General features: G+C 45.8%; 1 protein-coding gene across 4 annotated transcripts; it reads left to right on the top strand.

Moving 5' to 3' along the window:
• The first annotated feature begins 7 nt into the window (after positions 1-7).
• On the top strand, positions 8-18888 carry Fcgr2b (Fc gamma receptor IIb). Of its 4 annotated transcripts, XM_045156774.1 has the most exons (8): positions 8-182; positions 8122-8142; positions 9580-9837; positions 11359-11613; positions 12233-12361; positions 15584-15640; positions 17807-17844; positions 18360-18888. In XM_045156774.1, the coding sequence occupies exons 1-8, from the start codon at positions 71-73 to the stop codon at positions 18450-18452; spliced, it is 963 nt and encodes a 320-aa protein (XP_045012709.1). In that variant the 5' UTR covers positions 8-70; the 3' UTR covers positions 18453-18888. The 4 variants fall into 4 exon arrangements, with proteins under 4 accessions (XP_045012709.1, XP_045012698.1, XP_045012689.1 ...); XM_045156763.1 differs by lacking the exon at positions 15584-15640; XM_045156754.1 differs by lacking the exon at positions 15584-15640 and having other exon boundaries at positions 17741-17844.
• The last annotated feature ends 1439 nt before the right edge of the window (positions 18889-20327 follow it).

Below are 20327 nucleotides of genomic sequence, written 5' to 3'. Positions count from 1 at the left end.
GGTACAATCTGCCAAGTCTGGAGAGAAGTCCGTGCCTGCTCCCGCGTGGATCTGGCTCTCTTGACAGGCAATGGGAATTCCCTCCTTTCTACCCCTTTTTGCCACTGAGAGCGACTGGGCTGTTGACAAGCCCTCACAGATTTTGAGTCACATGCTACTGTGGACAGCTGTGCTTGCCTTGGGTGAGTCAAGGTCCCTATTGGGAGGCAGGAATAAGGGTACCTGGGTTGGGGCTGAACTTGGGTAGGGATGAGGGAGGCTTAGGAAGCATGTCAGGAAAATCATGGCAGGTGATTGATAACAGGCTATGACAGCCTGGCTAGTGTTGACAATCAAAGTGAGCAGAGATTCTGTCATCTGTTTTACTGCCTCTTATCCAATCTCACTGGGTACCCAGATCACTGATGTACTTCCCTCTCCCCCCTTAGAACCTGCTTGGGGGAAAATCAAGCATCCAGACTTGAGGGACAAATGAGTAATTATAGTTTCACTCTGAATTTACAATTCACTTGGGATCAAATCTTAGGCGAGATGTCTAATGCTGCCTTGGCCAGGGATGGGGAGGAAGCTCTCAGAGGCACTTAAACAGGTGGCAGTGGCTGTTCTCTGAGCTCCCATACAGCAGAAGCCCATACAGCAGAAGCCCATTCTCTTCGTGTATAAAGAAGGTCTGAGTTACCCAGGGAGCTGGAGCTCAAGAAGCCACAAACCAGGACAAGTCTGGAATTGTTAATTGAGTGTCACACATCTTTCTTTGTTTTTTTTTTTTGGTTTTTCGAGGTAGGGTCTCACTCTAGCCCAGGCTGACCTGGAATTCACTCTGTAGTCTCAGGGTGGCCTTGAACTCGTGGCGATCCATCTACCTCTGCCTCCCAAGTGCTGGGATTAAAGGTGTGTGCCACCACACCTGGCTATATCTTTTTATTACCAGACCATAAGGTCTGGATCCTGACTGTGATCAGTAAAAACAACAAGGGTCTTAGGTCAAGATAGAAAACTATGTTCTGGTCATATTCTTAGCTATATGTCAGAGGACTAATGGTGCTGGGTGGTTGGAAGGGTTGGATTAAAGCAAGGAAGTCGCGCCCTGCTTCCTGGACCCTCGTCTAAAGCTCAGTTCCTGGGGTTTACAAGCTTACTTAAAGGAAAGCATACAGCCAATCCCCAGGATACATGCCAGGACCCACAGTAAAATCTGATCAGCCCTGGGAGACCTCAGCCCTCAGTGCTGTGTAGTACAGGGCTTCCAGAGGCAAAGACAGGGGAGAGAGGGTATATCCCCAAGAGCAGATTACCGTGAACACTGGACGACTATATCACTCACAAGGAAAGGCTCAGCTTTAGAGAGACAATATCCTCTTCTATTTGTGCTAACAGAGTTACCATTGTGCTAGTTACCTGGGCGAGACTCTTTTTTTTTTTTTTTTAATCTTTTTAAAAATATTTTTATTTGTAAGCACAGGGAGAGAGACGGATTATATGGGCACACCAGGGCCTCTTGACACTACAAAGGAACTTGTGCATGTGGCTTTATGTGGGTACTGGGGAGTCAAAACTTGGCCAACAGGTTTTGCCAGCCAGCACCTTTAACTACTGAGCCATCTCCCTAGCCCAGTCTTTGATATATCTTTTAAGAAATTCTCTTTTTCCCTGTACTAGGGATTGAGCCCTACACCTATGGAAGCATCCTACCACTTGAGCTACATCACAGCCCCCTACTCCTTTTTCAAATTTTTTAAAATTTATTTGAGAGAGAGAGAGAGAGAGAGAGAGAGAGAGAGAGGGAAGAGGTAGAGAGAGAGAGAGAGAATGGGTATGCCAGGGCCTGTAGCCACTGTAAACAAACTCCAGATGCATGTGCTACCTTATGCATCTGGTTTTACATATGTACTGGGGAACTGAACTTGGGTCCTTAGGCTTTGCAGGCAGCCACCTAAACTGCTGAGCTGTCTCTCCAGCCCTCCTACTCTTTTGTTTTTTTTGAGACAGGGTCTCACCATATAGACCAGGCTGACCTCAAATTTATGTTAATCTGCCTGTCAGTGTTCTCAAAGTGCTGAGATTACAGGCATGTACTACCATAACCAGCCTGGGCTAGCCCTTAAAAAAAATTATTTGAGACAAGTTATCCAGGCTGCTTCAAATTTGTTACATTTCTGTCTCAGCCTTCCAAGAAACTGGGATCACAGCATGTACCCTAATGCCTAGCTATTCTCTATCCTAGTGTATTTCTTTTTTTCTCAATTTTTATTAACATTTTCCATGATTATAAAAAATATCCCATGGTAATACCCTCCCCCCACCCAGTTTCCCCTTTGAAATTCCAGTCTCCATCATATCCCCTCCCCATCTCAATCAGTCTCTCTTTTATTTTGATGTCGTGATCTTTTCCTCCTCTTATGATGGTCTTGTGTAGGTAGTGTCAGGCACTATGAGGTCATGGATATCCAGGCCATTTTATGTCTGGAGGAGCATGTTGTAAGGAGTCCTACCCTTCCTTTGGCTCTTACATTCTTTCTGCCTGGGCAAGACTCTTAAGAAAGATTCTGTCATTTCATTCATTTGCCTTTTGCTAATGGCCCAATGATCTGCTCCGTTTTTCCCATTCTTTTATTTTCTTTTATTTATTATTTATTACAGTCAGAGGGAGAGAAAGAAAGAGTGAGAATGTGTGTGCCAGGGCCTCTAGCCACTGCAAACAAACTCCAGATGCATGCGCCCCCTTGTGCATCTGGTTTACGTGGGACCTGGAGAATCGAACCTGGGTTCTTTGACTTTGCAGGCATGTACCATCTCTCCAGCCCCTGTTTTTCCCATTCTTTTCTGGACTTCCACATTTAGGTCTCATCACTTGATGATTCAATGTTGTACCATGCTCTGATTGTATCTTGATTGCTCCTAACTTTTTTTAAAATTTTATTTATTTATTTATTTATTTGAGAGCAACAGACGCAGAGAGAAAGGCAGGTAGAGGGAGAGAGAGAGAATGGGCGCGCCAGGGCTTCCAGCCTCTGCAAACGAACTCCAGACGCGTGCGCCCCCTTGTGCATCTGGCTAATGTGGGACCTGGGGAACTGAGCCTCGAACCGGGGTCCTTAGGCTTCACAGGCAAGCGCTTAACTGCTAAGCCATCTCTCCAGCCCTTTTTTAAAATTTTATTCCCATTTATTTTCATGCTGAATCTATTCCTGAATCTATTCCATAAGTTTTTGTCTCTTCAGTTTTTTTTTTTGTTTGTTTGTTTGTTTGTTTTTTATGGGATACGTTTTTCTTCTGTGCAACCTCCTCTTCTGATTTCGGAACAATCTGTTCCTTCTCAGTGAGGATCATCTCAATGTGGTAGGAGGAGCTCACGTCTGGGTTCAGCCCACCATGAGCTGTATACGTACGGTGGCGCATCTTGGGTGCTTTGGACATGCTCAATGACCAGAGAATCCACGTCTAAACCCTTACGTTCAGCAAGACTCTCTGCAGGGGCTGTGGCATCTTTGAATGCAGCTATGATAAGCCCCCACACTTCCTCAGTCCCTGTAGTGCTGGTCTGCTCTTACTGCCACAGGCTGCAGTCCTACCCCACTAACCTTGTTCTCATTTCACTCCCTGTGGCTCTTACTCGAAAGCCAGGTGCATACTGATATCTTTTTTTTTTTTTTTTTTTTTTTTCCCAAGAAAGGGTCTTGCTCTAGCTCAGACTGACCTGGAATTCACTAAGTATTTTCAGGGTGGCCTGGAACTCACAGCAATCCTCCTACCTCTGCCTCCCCAGTGCTGGGATTAAAGGTGTGTGCCACCGCGCCTGGCCTGACCTTTGTTGTTTGTTTTTGCTGATTCTCAAACTGTCTTGTTTAACTTTTGTATAAGTTCTACATGCCAGGCACTGTCCTAGGACTTGGGGACTTATCAGTGAATAAAGGAGACAATTTTCCTGATCCACAGTATGGGTCTTTGTCTTCCTTACAATGAATGGGGAGATATGAACAAATTTTACTACTATCTGTTGAATGTGAGATGGATACAAAATTGGTGACTTCTCTCTTTTCTTTGTCTCTGTCTTGTTTTTGTTTTCTTCTTCCTATTTTTTTTTTTTTTGAGGCAGGGTCTCATTCTAGTTCAGGCTGACCTGGAATTCACTTGAGGGTGGCCTCGAACTCTTGGCAGTCCTCCTACCTCTGCCTCCCTAGAGCTGGGATTAAAGGTATGTGCCACCATGCCCAGCTTCCTCCTTTTTTCTTTCACTCATTCTTCCACTGTACTGTCTCCATTGCCAATCCCGTGCACTGAGGATTTTAGCTGTTACTTCGATATCAATAATTCCCAAACCTATTCATCTTCCCCATCTCTATACTTTCATAGTTCAGCCTCTGATTGGACACCTCTAAATAGATTTGCCAGCTCAGAAACAAAAATCTATTCATAATCAAACTTATTATCTTTCCCTTAAGATGTTCTTATCCTTCTGCTCTTTATATTTGCATGAGCACAGCCATCTTTTTCTTGGTCACCCACTTTTATCCTCCCCACAACTCATTAAGTGCCAGATGTTTTCAGTTCTGCCATTTAAATTTCTCTCAACTTTCTACTGTGAGCACAAATGAACACATAAAGTATGAGGAATATTTGATAAAGACAGAAAAGGGCAAAAAAGTTAAAGGTATCCACCTGTAGACACAGTACTTGGAAAGATGGAGGTAGGAGGACCAGCCTGGTCTTCACACAACCCAGCCTCTGAAGAAAAATAACACGAAAAAGCTAAGAGCAGGACTGGAGAGATGGCTTAGTGGTTAAGGCACTTGCCTGCAAAGTCAAAGGACCCCGGTTCCATTCTCCAGGGCCCATGTAAGCAGAAGCACAAGGGGACGCATGCATCTGGAGTTCATTTGCAATGGCTGGAGGCGCTGGTGTGCCCATATTCTCTTTCTTTCTTTTCTTTTTTTTTTTTTCAAGGTAGGGTCTCACTCTAGCCCAGACTGACCTGGAATTCACTATGGAGTCTCAGGGTGGCCTTGAACTCACAGCTATCCCCCTACCTCTGCCTCCTGAGTGCTGGGATTAAAGGCATGCTCCACCATGCCCAGAAATTTTGTAATTTTGAAGGTCAGCGTGGTTTGTAGTGATAACAATGTCTTTGGGCATAACATGGGCCTATGTGGTTAAATTGTGTGAAAGAAAGTTCACTGGCAGAGCACAGGTCAGTGAATGGAGAAGCTGGCTGTTGGACAGGTCATCTGATGTGTTCTGGATCACTAAAATCAACTTGTTCTTAACTCATCTATGCTACTTCCTCTGTTCCAGCTAATCTTACTTTCAGCTTCAACTGGAACATTCTAAATGGCTTCTCACTGTTTACCAAAGAGCAAACTTTAAAGATTAGCTTATTGCCAGGTGTAGTGGTGCATGCCTTTAACCCCAGCACTTGGGAGGCAGAGGTAGGACTATCAGCATGAGTTTGAGGCCACCCTGAGACTACAGAGTGAATTCTAGGTCAGCCTGAGCTAGAGTGAGACCCTACCTCAAAAAACAAACAAAACAAAACAAAAAAGTTAGCTCATATTTAGTTAAAATGCACTCACATGGTACATTTGGTACCGCATGGTACCTTGTAGGTACCATACAACATGCTTTATCTGTGTTATCTCATTTAGTCCTTCCATCAACCCAGTGGAGTTGATATTCCAGTCATTATCCCCATTTACAAGTGAAGAGACCAAGACAGAGAAAAGCAAAGTGATCTGAAGATTTAACCATGAAGCTGACACATAGATTCAAATGTATGTTCCAACCCACTGTCTCACCAGTTGGCATTGGCAGCCCCAGAGCATGGCTTCATACCCATATTCGGCTGTATCCAACTTTCTTCCTCACGACCGGAGGTGCTTAAGCAGAGACCAGAAATCAAGCAGAAGCTGGCCTACAACTTGCTATGGATGTTGAAAAGTATCTGCCAGTCGTTCTCCGGGAATAGCCCTTCCCTCATGGTCAAAAGCCTAGCAACTCCGGGAGTTCCATGATGCTGGCGACTCTCTCCAGTGGATTTCCCTCCTTCCCATTTTCAAACCGGCCAAATACAAAGCCCTGAGATGACTCCTTTGACCTCCCACAGCATTTTATCTCTACACTTTCTTTTTTTTTAAATTTTTTTTTCTGTTTTATTTATTTATTTGAGAGGGACAGAGAAAGAGAATGAGGCTGAGACAGAGAGAGAGAGAATGGGCACGCCAGGGCCTCCAGCCACTGCAAATGAACTCCAGATGCGTGCGCCCCCTTGTGCTTCTGGCTACCGTGGGTCCTGGGGAATCAAGCCTCGAACCAAGGTCCTTAGGCTTCACAGACAAGCGCTGAACCACTAAGCCATCTCTCCAGCCCTATCTCTACACTTTCAATGACATTAAGAACATCTTTTTTTTTGGTGTGGTTTTTCAAGGTAGGGGCTTGCTCTAGCCCAAACTGACCTTAAATTCTCTCTGTAGTCTCAGGGTGGCCTTGAACTCAAGGACTTCCTTTTACCTCTACCTCCCATGTGCACCACCATGCTTGGCAAACATATCTTTTAAAAAAATTATTATTTATTTGAAAGGAGAGAGAGAGAGAGAGAGAGAGAATATGAATGGGCACACCAGGGCTTCTTACCATTGCATACAACCTCCAGACACATGCACCATCTTGTGCATCTGGCTCTATGTGGGTACTGGGGAATTGAATCCCAGCCATCAAGCTTTGCCATCTCTCCAGCTCCAAGAGCATCTCTTTTACACAGATGTTTATCTTTATGATTAGGCTGTTGGCTTCTATGGGGGTTAGGGATTTGAGGTGCACTCAGGACAATGGGAAGTTAATGTAGTTATTGGGATTGCAAAGGGAAGGCGTGATGGGTCTGAGCATTTATATGGAGCTGTGGTAGCACTGGACCAGATTCCAATGTTCTAATTTCCCGGGCCACTGCTCTTCCCCCCAGTAACCCCTTCTCAGCACTTGCTCCTGCTACAGTATTCTTCCATACTTTTGTCCCTGAAAATACAGACATGGAAGGCTCTTGGACTTCTCTCAAGCCAAATGCTAGAGAACACGCCCACCAAAGCCGGGCGTGGTGGCGCATGCCTTTAATCCCAGCACTCAGGAGGCAGAGGTAGCAGGATCGCCATGATTTGGGGCCACCCTGAGACTACAAGGTGAATTCCAGGTCAGCCTGGGCTAGGCTGAGACCCTACCTCAAAAAACAAAACAAACAAACAACAACAACAAAAAACCTCCACCAATGGAGGGACACATGCAGGCATGCTAGCTCACCTAAGGACCTACCTTTGCTTCTGCACCCAACAGTGCTGCCGTGCAGCTCCTCACTTCCATTCAGCCTTCTTGGTCCTTGCTGTTCCACACTTGACTGCTGTGCAAGGAGGCCTTTCCTTCACCCAGCGTCCTTCCACCTCCCCTACATGAAGCCACAGATCTGGTGTCTTTTTGCAGTCACCTCCTATCAAATCTGGACCTAAATGTTAAGCAATAGAGACACAAAGCACAGGCGAGTCAAACAGTTGGATGGAATGCAGGTGTTTGAAAAATGACAACATAGAGCTGGGCGAGGTAGTGGCACACGCTTTTTTTTTTTAAATTTTTTATTTATGTATTTGAGAGCGACAGACACAGAGAGAAAGACAGATAGAGGAAGAGAGGGAGAATGGGCGCACCAGGGCTTCCAGCCTCTGCAAACGAACTCCAGACGCGTGCGCCCCCTTGTGCATCTGGCTGACGTGGGACCTGGGGAACCGAGCCTCGAACCGGGATCCTTAGGCTTCACAGGCAAGCGCTTAACCGCTACGCCGTCTCTCCAGCCCTGGCAGACACTTTTAATCTCAGCACTTGGGAGGCAGAGGTAGGAGGATCATTGTGAGTTCAAGGCCAGTTTGGGACTACAGAGTGAGTTCCAGTCAGCCTGGGCTAGACTGAGACGCTACCTTGAAAACAAAACAAAACAAAAGAAAAAGAAAATAGACTTCATCCTCATCCAGATAGTCCTCAGGAATGGTCATGGGGTGAAGGTTGGGCTGTGGATGGAGGAGGCTCTGGGCCTGTCATGCCTCAATGTGGAGTTCAGGCCCCAACTGATCTTTGCTTTCTATCCCACAGATCTTGTTGCTGGTGCACATGGTAAGTGCTCTTCCCACCGCTCTCACGCTCCATCTGCCACCTCCCCTTTATGCCAGTGCCCTGTCTGGATGTACCAGCAACCAAACTCAGTACCAGGCCAGGGTTGAGAATGGGTCCTTGTTCCCAGAAGATGCCCCACCCTGCCCCTCCAAGGGAGGCAGGAGGTGCATGGATCATGGTGCATAGGTGCAGTATTGTCACAGACAATGAGATGCCTGTCTTCTTCCTCAGCTGCCTTCCATTCTCTAAGTAAAATCTAGAGTTTCTAGGAAGCTGAGCTCAAAAAAAGCAGAGAGTAGACTTACAGTTACCAGAGTCCGGGAGGGGTAGGCGAGCGTGAGAGGATAGTTAATGCATAAAGTGGTGTACTTAGGTAGGAGGACTAACTTTTGGGGTTCCCATAGAAGGGTAGGCATGGTTGACAATTGTATATTTCAAAGCAGCCAGTACAGAGGGTTTTGAAGTTTTCCAATATGAAGAAATGATGTTTGAGGTGATAGACATGCCCATTACTCTGACCTGACCATTACACATTGAGGGTGGCAATGAAGCATCACAGTGTAGTTATTGTGTGTCAAAGGTTTGTTTTTAAAGTCTTACTAGAAACATGCCTTTTCTTTCCAAATAAGATTCAAGCACATAGAAAATCACATTGTGTGTTGATAAATCCTCTACCTTACACAGATTGCATTGGAGGGCTCCTAACAGAGAGCCATCTCTATGCTTCTGGTTGTAGCTTGGGGGTGGGGTGGGTAAGCTTTTATTGTTTTTAAACGCTGGGTCTCACTCTAGCTCAGGCTGCCCTGGAATTCACTATGTAGCCCCAGGGTGACCTCGAACTCATGGTGATCCTCCTATCTCTGCCTCCCGAGTGCTGGGATTAAAGGCTTGTGCGCCACCACACCCAGCTGGAGTAAGCTTCTGCCAACACGTTTTTCCTTCTCTGTGCATCCAGCCAGCTCACAGAGGTTCCTACGTGCTTGGGTGTGAGCACTGGCCATCCTGACCTCCTTTATAAAGAGTGACATTAGGTCAGAATGTAAGTCTGATTCCCATGCCCAAGAGGCCTCATTTGTCCTGAGGTGGCTCTGCAGAGTTGATTCATTAGTGTGTGAATGCCTCCGTTTACAGGGGAGGGGGGAGAAAGGTTTGGCGCGGATTAGATATGCCTTGGAGAGGTATAAGTGCATTTCTGGAGTTCTGCCCTTGCCCAAGGTTGCCCTGCCCTGCTGAATACTACTGGTACTCGTTGAGAGTTCCAGGGGCCCTTTGGGAGGGATAGGAGGAGGAAGATCTGCCATCAGTTGTAAAAGCCTTCTGGATGTAGTCCTGATGCCCCAAGAGGATTGCAGCTGCTTGTTTATCTGATCTGGTGCCTATAAAGGCTTTGGGGGCTCTCTTTCCTTACACCATCTTCTCTCCCCAATCTCCCAACAGCAGACCTCCCAAAGGCTGTCCTAAGACTTGAGCCCCCGTGGATCCAAGTGTTCCCGGATGACACTGTAACACTGGCGTGCCGGGGGCCCCACAACTCTGAGAACCATTCCACTCAGTGGTTCCACGATGGGACCCCCATCCTGACCCAGCTCCAGCCCAGCTACACGTTTAAGGCCAAGAACAATGACAGCGGGGCGTACCAGTGCCTGATGGACCAGACCAGCCTAAGTGACCCTGTACAACTGAGCGTGATTGCTGGTTGGTAGAGGCAGGCCCAGGGAAGGGCTGGGAGACCAGGAGCAGAGGAATCTGCTTACAGTGCAGAGGTTTGAGGAAAGGGGGTGGCCTGGTTTCTGGGAAGCATCTCTGAGTTGCCTGCAGTACTTTTGCCCACTCATTTCCCTTTTCACCCACTCCTTTGCTTAGTGTGTGGGGGGCGGTGTACATGCCTAAGAAATTCCTCACTGTGTGTGAATGGTTGTTTTTGTCTCAGCTCTGATTGAGTAAGAGAGGCTCAAGGCCACAGAAAGGCGGTTGAGTATTAAAGAAGGAAGGCCTACTTTGTAGAAATCCTTCCATTTTTGTGACAGCCAAAAGAACACACAGACCACAACTGAACCCTATATAAATATGATGAGTTAACTCATGAACCCCGACTCTCTGTTTCTTTGTCTGCTAACTAGGATTCTGAGGAGAACTGGCATTTCCCTTGTACCCCTTCTCTTGGGCTCTCACAGTCCTGGGCGCCCTTCTCTGTCGTTTACTTTCATCACCCTGTGGACACTTGAGGTGAACATTGCACCTCATTTGTCTTCATGTTTGCAGCACCTGAGACAGGGCAGAGCGTAGTAAGTGTTTGCTGAGCAGAGCAACGAATTCCAAAGCTCTTGGCCAAGAGCAGATTGTTCATAAAGAAAAGCTGTTCTGTGACTGGGGTAGTGACTTGTGGAAGTCTTACCTCCCTTTTCTCACTGGAGTATAAAATATTCATTTATGTATTTATTTAGTTATTTGAAAGAAAGGGGGGAGAGAAAGAGGCAGAGAGTGAGTATGGGTGTGCCAGGGCCTCCCACCACTGCATACAAACTCCAGACACATGCACCTCTTTATGCATCCGGGTATTACGTGGGTTCTGGGGAATTGAACCCAGGCCATCAAGCTTTATAAGTAAGCACCTTAACTGCTGAGCCATCTTTCTAGCCGTTGCCTGATTCTTAGATTTTCCTCCCGAGTATATATCCTGGAGTGTCCCCCATAAGTTAACAATGTACTTCTGACCCTGCTGAATTGAGGTTTCACATTTATTCCACATTCATCAAGAAAACCAACATTTTGTGGAAGTTTGAGACACTTTACTACCCCCCCCACCCTTGCATATATACACACTTTGTTTCTGCAATGTCCTTCTCACATACATCATCTCCTCAGACTGTAATCCTCCCTCTTTCCCCTTAGGAAGGGACAGCATGTCTCAGGGTCATCCCAGGACAGGGTTGCAGCTGCCTTCTCCTGGGAGAGGAAAGAGAAGATGAGCAGGTTCTGAACACCTGCTGTGTGGTAGGAACTATGGTACACGATGTCTTATGGCCATGTCCAAAGTTGAGGAAACAAATCACCTGCCCAGGACGGCAGAGAATAAAGGCAGAAATAGAGATCAAGAGCATCCCTTTCCAAACTCAAGCTCTTCCCTCAGCCTGTCGTGTCCCACCACAAGGATGGTCTGGTTCTTGGAGCAAAGCCAAGACCTTCTTGGTTCTGTGATCGTTTTATGTCTTTCAGACTGGCTGCTGCTCCAGACCCCTCAACTGGTGTTCCAGGAAGGGGACACCATCATGTTGAGATGCCACGGCTGGAGGAACACCCCTCTGAACAGGGTCACATTCTACCAGAATGGAATATCCAAGCGTTTTTCCCATTTCCAAAGCAACTTCTCCATCCCACAAGCCAACCAAAGTCACAGTGGTGATTACTACTGCAAGGGATATTTGGGAAGGACGCTCCATTCATCAAAGACTGTGACCATCATTGTCCAAGGTATGGGAATTCTGTCAAGATGTAGGGAGGGCAGAGGAGGAGACAGACAAGGACTCTGGTCATATAGGCCTCCATGGAGAGCTGGGAAATGCTGTAGCAGCAAAAGTGGGCTTGGACCTAAGAGGAGAGCTCAGTGCCCTCAGCTTGTAGGTGATGGGTGACGAGGCTAATGTCCCTCCTTGCAATGCAGCCCCATACTGAGGACAGCCGTGAAACAGAACCCCTCATTAGTACACAGGTACCCTAAGCTCCTGGACACTCTTGAGAGCTGAGTTGGCCTTCCTTCTTCTCAAGCTTCGTGTAATGGCCATTCACCCCTGAAGGCCCTGCATGCTCTAGATAGTGACCTCTGACTCTGGAAGGCTGCAGGCCACCTCCCCACTGCCCTGAGGGCTGTCTTGCTGCTGTGGCACACTCACCGCGGTGCCATGATTACTTTGTGGAGACACTTACTGTGAGTGAAGTGCAAGTCCAGCCATAGAAACCCAGAGAGCAGATGAGTGACGTGACCCAGAGCGGATCTTGGTGATAAGCACTGAGCATAGTGTTTGGGAGGAGGGGGAGGTAGAGGGAAAACAGAGGCAATGCTTTTACCTGTCCGCATGTCTGTCTTCTCCAGCACCCAAGCCCAGCAGCTCATCCTTTTCACCAGTGTTGACAGCTGTGATTGCTGCCACTGGGATTATTGTAGCAGTCATTGTCATTATCCTAGCAGCCTTGATGTGTCTCAAGAAAAAGCGATCTCCAGGTTGGTGGCTCTCTTTGGTTCCTCTTGTTATTGGTTCCTACTTGGCTTAAACCCTAACCCCAATCTCTCCAGAACCCCTAGCCAAAGGACTAACAAATCCTTTGACTTCATTACAGCTCTACCATTATCTCTTCATTCACTAGTCCACTCATTCATCCATTCAGTAAGGTTTAAACAAACTTGATGATGTGTCAACCACTGTGCCAGAAGCTAAGTGATACCAAGATAAATAAAGATAAATAAGTCCAGTCCCTGCCCTGAGGGAGTTCTTTTTTTTTGGTTTTTTGAGGTAGGGTCTCATTCTAGCCCAGGCTGACCTGGAATTCACTACGAAGTCTCTGGGTGGCCTCGAACTCACTGTGATCCTCCTACCTTTGCCTCCCTAGTGCTGGGATTAAAGGCGTGCACCACCACACCCGGCTGAGGGAGTTCTTTAGATAACCAATCTATAAAGAGAAAAGGTTGTTGGGCATGATGGAACATACCTAGACATTTCAGCACTTAGGTGTGGTGGCCATGCCTGGAATCCCAGCAAATGTGATCAAGGCAGAAAGATCAAGAGTTTGAAGACAGCCTGGGCTACACAGTGAATTTGAGGTCAGTCTGGGCTACATAACAAGACCCTGTCTAAAATTAACAAAACTAAAAGAGGTTATATAACCCCATGTGTGTTGGTCAGCCTTCTGTCAATATTACAAAGTATTTTATTTTTAAATTTTAAAATTTTTATTAACATTTTCCATGATTATAAAAAAATATCCCATGGTAATTCCCTCCCTCCCCACCCCCACACTTTCCCATTTGAAATTCCATTCTCCATCCTATTACCTCCCCATTACAATCATTATAATTACATACATACAATATCAACCTATTAAGTATCCTCCTCCCTTCCTTTCTCTTCCCTTTATGTCTCCTTTTTAACTTACTGGCCTCTGCTACCAAGTATTTTCCTTCTCAGGCAGAAGCCCAATCATCTGTAGCTAGGATCCACATATGAGAGAGAACATGTGGCGCTTGGCTTTCTGGGCCTGGGTTACCTCACTTAGTATAATCCTTTCCAGGTCCATCCATTTTTCTGCAAATTTCATAACTTCATTTTTCTTTACCGCTGAGTAGAACTCCATTGTATAAATGTGCCACATCTTCATTATCTACTCATCAGTTGAGGGACATCTAGGCTGGTTCCATTTCCCAGCTATTATATATATATATATATATATTTTTTAAGACTCGTGGTTTTATTTTTATTTATTTATTTATTATTTATTTATTTGAGAGTGACAGACACAGAGAGAAAGACAGATAGAGGGAGAGAGAGAGAATGGGCGCGCCAGGGCTTCCAGCCTCTGCAAACGAACTCCAGACGCATGCGCCCCCTTGTGCATCTGGCTAACGTGGGTCCTGGGGAACCGAGCCTCGAACCAGGATCCTTAGGCTTCACAGGCAAGCGCTTAACCGCTAAGCCATCTCTCCAGCCCTCCCAGCTATTATAAATTGAGCAGCAATAAACATGGTAGAGCACGTACTTCTAAGGAAATGAGATGAGTCCTTTGGATATATATATATAAATGTGACATATCTTCATTATCCACTCATCAGTTGAGGGACATCTAGGCTGGTTCCATTTCCCAGCTATTATAAATTGAGCAGCAATAAACATAGTTGAGCACATACTTCTAAGGAAATGAGATGAGTCCTTTGGATATATGCCTAGGAGTGCTATAGCTGGGTCATATGGTAGATCAATCTCTAGCTGTTTTAGGAACCTCCACACTGTTTTCCACAATGGCTGGACCAGATTGCATTCCCACCAGCAGTGCAGAAGGGTTCCTTTTTTTCCACATCCCCGCCAACATTTATGATCATTTGTTTTCATGATGGTGGCCAATCTGACAGGAGTGAGATGGAATCTCAATGCAGTTTTAATCTGCATTTCCCTGATGACTAGTGACGTAGAACATTTTTTAGATGCTTATATGCCATTCGTATTTCTTCCACAAAGTATTTTGATAATCAATTTATAAAGAGAAAAGGTTGCTGGGCATGATGGAACATGCCTATAATTACAGCACTCAGGAGGCTAAGGCAAGGGGATTATGAATTCAAGATCCTGTCTTAAAATAAAAATATTAATAAATAAATAGAAAGATTTATTTCAGTTCGCAGTTTTGAAGGCTCAAGCCCACGTATGCTGGCCCCATTGCTTTAGGCCTGTGACAAGCTATCATTTCATAGCGTGAGTACCTGGTAGGTCAAAATTGCTCCCCATATGGCCAAGAAGCAGAGATCAAGGAAGAGACCAGGGGTTCCACAACCCCTTTCAAGAAAATGGCCCTGGTGACCTAAAGTCCTCCCTCCCAGTAGGCTCTTTAAGGTTCTAGCCCCTCTCAATACTTCCACCCTGGGGGCCAAATATTTAACACATGAACATTTGGGAACATTCAAGAGCTGAATTGTAACACCCACTTGGGCTTGGGCCTGGGGCAGGAGGAGAAGGTTTCATGGAGAGGAAGGGTACTGTGGTGATTGAAGCTCACATACTTGGAGCAAGATTGTGTGGTTCAAGTCTCAGCTCATCAGATGATCTTGGGTGAGTTACTTACTCAACCTTTGTGCCTCACCTTCCTTATCCAGAAAGTAAAGACACTCAGAGGATCTGCTGTTAATGGACCATCAAGGAACGTAGCTGAAGCTCTTGTAACAATCCCTGGCAGATAGCAAATAGCCCAGAAATGTAAGCTGTTGCCACTGTGGAGATATGACGTTTGTGGTCAGTCACTGGCTAGGCAGAGCGCTGGAAGAGAGCATTCTGGGTACCATGGCCAAGGCATGGAAATGAGGAATGTTGTAGGCAGGATGCGGCTCAAGGGAGGCCAGTAAGAAAGAAATTACTACTAATACCTCACACAGCACTTTGCAATTTCTTCATAGGAATTCAATTACTGATAAGTAAATATTGAGATCCTGAGAAAAAGATGTGCAACTGCCTTTCTGACCCTCCTGGTGGAAGTCTCAGATTTGTCCACTGACATCTTTCTGGAAGAGCCTCTTTACAGGATAGAGAACTTCCTGGGCAAGGAAGCCAGGGAGTGGGGAAGGGAGGAGGCCACTGTGTGAGGCAAGGTCTATGTTAGTTTTAACCTAGTTCTGTCCTTGGTTCTGAGGACTTAGGTCCCACCCCATAATCCTACTAACCTCCTACATGCACCCCCCCCCCAGCTCTCCCAGGAAACCCTGAGCACAGGGAAATGGGAGAGGCCCTCCCAGAGGAACCTGGTGAGTACAACGTGCCCACTGGGGGCCCAGTGAAGCTTAGCCCAGGCCCACCCTGTGGACTGGAGCCCGCTAGAAGCAGCTCCGGCGAGTTGAGCGGGTGCACAGGAGAGGGAGGGGGCGGAGGGAGGGGGCAGGGACTCAAATCACTTGGTCAGTTCTGAGTCTAACTCCTGGACCTAAAGAGCATCTTACTACAGATGAGAAAAGCGGGGAGAGAGGGCGGGGGAGGTGGGAGTGACCTGCATTCAAAGTTTTGGATAAACTAGGAATCTGGAGGAACTTCCATTGCAGGAAACCACGGCCATTTGGATCTTTCTGTGGCACAGCTAGGTGGCAAAGGGTAGGGGGCTGGCCCCTGCACCACGGAGGCCAGTGGGATGAAGGAGGATGCCTGGGGAAAGCCGGAGATTTCTTGAAGACTCTCCCTGGAGGCATGGCAGTGGGTATAGTAGAATTCAGCTTTTAGTGGAATATTGAGAGATTTGGACTTGCGAAATCTCTAGGGGATTAGAGCTATTTATGAATTTCACTTTGTGGCATATCATAGTTCTAATGGCACTCATGCTGGTTTATGAAATACTGGCTTGGTTCTGCCCCACCATACGATCGACTGATGCAAGTCACTCCTGTTAACGGGTCAGAGTCACTTCACCGAGGAAGTGGGCAGTTGGCTTAGATGACCTCTGAACTCCTCTGAGATTTGAAAACCTGTGGCCATCTAACCCTGGGCCAGGAGGAAGACTATAAAGGGAATGAGATAATCTAGGTGACTGCTTGACTGTAAAGACAGAGCAAAGGGAAGATGGAGTTCTCTCTGGAGGCTTCCATGACAGCAGAAACAGGCAGGAGAAAGAGGTCCTTGGCGATTCCACTTAAGATGGCTGGAGTAAGACTCAGGACAGAGCCAACAGATTTGAGTGCTTGAGGAAACCAGCAATTTATCAAGCTGCGCTTTGTACAAGGCCCGTGTGCCCCTCAGGCCATGTGGGAATGCGAGCCTGGGTCTACATCTGGGGTCAAACCAGATCTAGAAAAACACAAGATCCATCTACTGTCTTCTCCTGGGTTTTGTCTATACTGGCATAAACACACTTTCCAAGGCACCTATGCATTAGGCCCTGGAGCTGATGGCTTCCCAAAAGGCATAGTTAAGATGCAGGGATGGAGAAGGAATGTATTAAAGGGGGAATTCTGAATGTGGTCAGTGACAGCAAAACGGGGCTCTTTGTGTCCCGGGAGTGAGTGGAGAGACTGGAGGCCTTGTCTCCATCCTGCCCCCACTTCCTAAGAAGTGAAAATCTGAGGCAGATTTTAATCCTGGCAAAGGGAATTTGTGGCAAAAACATGAGGGAGTTTAGTGTTGGATATATATCAGAGAACTACTGTTCTCTCCTCCCTCCCTTCCTCCCACCTCGCTACTCTTTTCTGTCTCCCCGTTTTCTCTTTCCTTTTTCTCATTTGCCCTCTGTTTTCTCTTTTTCACTCTCTCTTTTTGAAATATATATTTTTAAATATTTTACTTCTACAAGTACAGAAAGAGAGAGAGAGAGAGAGAGAGAAATGGGCACACTAGGGCCTCCAGCCACTGCAAACAAACTCCAAATAAATGCATCACTTTGTGTATCTGGCTTTACGTGGCCATTGGGGAATCAAACCTGGGTCCTCAGGCTTTACAGGCAAGTACCTTAACCACTGAGCAATCTCTCCAGCCTCTCACTCTCTTTTTAATGCCATAGAGTGATTACTTGATTCTTCAGAGTTCCAACAAGGGTGCACTCCATTTGTCCAATATCGAAATGACAGTTTTTTTCTGTGGCTAACAAAAGTCTAGGTTTAATTTCACTCTGATTCCAAATTGCTTCCCTGTTCTCAAGTATCCCAAATCCCCAAAGCTGCCCACTTTACTGCTAGGAAAACTCAACAATTATCTGAAAAGAATGTGGCACAAGTGACTGGTTCCATTTGCCTTGATGGCCCTGGGATAGCTGCGTCTGTGGAGGGTTGGGGAGTAATGCTGTACCGACTGGGCGTTTGGCCTGCAGGCCTGCATTGGGTCTGGCTGTTTCTGCCTCTTGCTTGCTTTGAGCTTTGGTTTTGCAGCCTCATCAGGGCGCTGTAGGCCCTTGTCCATCAGCTCCCCAGCTGACCCCTTCCTTTTGCCTACAGCCAATTGCACTGAACCAGAGGAAGCTGCCAAATCTGAGGTGAGCCCAGCCATTTCTTTATTATTATTATTATCATTAAACTTTAATTGATTTACTTTTTTTTTACTTGAGAGAGAGAGAGAGAGAAAGAAAGAGGCAGATAAAGATAGATGAGAGAGAGAGAGAGAGAGAGAGAAAGAAAGAGAGAGAATGGGCGTGCCAGGGCCTTCAGCCACTGCAAACGGACTCCAGAAGCATGTGCCACCTTGTGCATCTGGCTTGCATGGGCCCTGTGACGTCGATCCTGGGTCCTTTGACTTTGCAGGCAAGCGCCTTAACTGCTAAGTCATCCCTCCAGCCCCATTTTCTTTCTTTTTCTTTTTCTTTTTCTTTCTTTTTCTTTTTTTTTTTTTTTGAGGTAGGGTCTCACTCTAGCTCAGGCTTTCCTGGAATTCACTATGTAATCTCAGGGTGGCCTTGAACCCATTTTCTTGTCCTTCTCCTCCCCTCTCTCCTGCTATCTCTTTCCCATGACCTCTCTGGGGAATCTCATGGCTCATTTTTGCTTTCTCTAGGATAAGAATTCAATCACCTATTCTCTTCTGAAGCACCCAGAGAATCCAGAGGAAGAAACAGAGCCCAATTACCAGAACCCAAACCACATTTAGTCTCTCTTGTTTTGCCCTGAGAATGGGAGAAGAGAATCAGAGAGCAGAGAATCTAGTGTCTCCTAGGCAAATTACCCTTGGAGTGGTTGAGGGGACACTGTAGTCCCCAAGAAGGAGAACTCCAGAGGTACCTATGTCAGTCCTGAAACCAACAGACAATATGGTCCCAGTCCCCAGTGGTTGACTGTACTGATTGCTTCTGAAATTCACTATTTTCCAATATCAAAACTCTTGTTATGCATCCACACAACTGATAAAATTACTGTCATTAAGAGATTGCAACAACAGGGGAAATGCTTATGTGACAGGTTGTAGCAGAATAATTTTGTAATTGTACACGATTTATAAAATGATAAAATAGAATTGTGCCAATATATTATAAGTGATTGTTTCAGGGCAATAGAATTATCAGGGACTTTTATTTTTCTTGTTTTCTATAAGAATCACATATTACTATTATAATAAAGTATTATGAAAACAGCACTTACTGGCTTACTTGGTGGCTTGGGAATTGAACCTTCTTTTTCCTTCCTTCCTTCCTTCCTTCCTTCCTTCCTTCCTTCCTTCCTTCCTTCCTTTCCTTTGTTCTTCTTTTTCTTTTTTGTTTATTTTTATTTCTTTATTTGAGAGAAAGAGAGAGAGAGAGAGAAAGAGAGAGAGAGAGAGAGAGAGAGAGAGAGAGAGAGAGAGAGAATGGGTGCGCTAGGGCCTCTAGCCACTGCAAATGAACTCTAGATGCATGCACCACTTTGTGCATCTGGCTAATGTTCTTTCCTTTCCCTTTACTCACCTTTGGGCTTGTGTAGCCCTGGCTGGCCTCAAAATTCCCATGAAGCTGAAAATGACTTTGAGTTTCTGATCTTACTACGTCTACCTCCTCAGTGCTGGGGTTACAGGCATGTTCTACCACATCTGGTTTCTGAGTGCTGGAGCTTGAAGCCAGGACTTCATGCATGCTAGGCAAGCAATTTGCCAACTGAGCTGTACTCAGCTGCGTCTCCTCTTCCTCCTCCTCCTTCTGTTTTGACTGATAAGTCATAACGAAATTTATTTTAAAATAATTATTTGATGTATTTTTCTAATTATTGAAGATGAAGCAGGCTGGGCGTGGTGGCGCACACCTTTAATCCCAGCACTTGGGAGGCAGAGGTAGGAGGATCGCTGTGTGTGCTGTGTGTTCAAGGCCACCCTGCTACTACAGAATGAGATCCAAGTCAGCCTGAGCTAGAGTGAAACCCTACCTTGAAAAACGTAAAAGAAAAAAAAAAGATGAAGCAAATTAAAAAATTTATGTGTTTATACATAAAGCCCCTCCCCCCATGCACATACCCCATCCTTGGCTGGCTGGCTGGCTGGCTTTCTTTCTTTCTTTCTTTCTTTCTTTCTTTCTTTCTTTCTTTCTTTCTTTCTTTCTTTCTTTTTAATCGAAATGACTTTATTTGGAAACAACAGGAAATCATGATTCAAATCGGCTTAAACACTAAGAAAATCTTTTATCTCCCATAACAAAAAGTTCAGAGACAGAGTGTCTCATTATATGAGGCTTCTAGATCCATTTTCCTATAATTATCTGGCCATTCACCTTGGGCTAGCAAGATGATCAAATTCTGAGGGTCAAATCCAGACACCTAGAAAAAGAAAGGGATTAAGTACTGTTTTTATGTGTCCCTTGAGCATAAGGAGCCCTTAGGGATTCTCCTATCATATTGTTTTGATCAGGACTGGCCATTCCTAAATAGTCACTAACCAGGAGACCAAGATTCCCGAAGCTTGCCTAGTTGAATCCTTTCAAAGTAGTGTGATTGTTAAGAGTCAGACACCTTGGCCACATCCTACCAGGATTGCCAAAGGTTTGCCTGTTTATTAGTCTTGTCA

Source organism: Jaculus jaculus, chromosome 1 (genome assembly GCF_020740685.1).
Source record: "Jaculus jaculus isolate mJacJac1 chromosome 1, mJacJac1.mat.Y.cur, whole genome shotgun sequence".
NCBI lineage: Eukaryota > Metazoa > Chordata > Mammalia > Rodentia > Dipodidae > Jaculus > Jaculus jaculus.
Note: the sequence above shows the minus strand (reverse complement) of the source record. Positions and strands in the feature narration are given on the sequence as shown.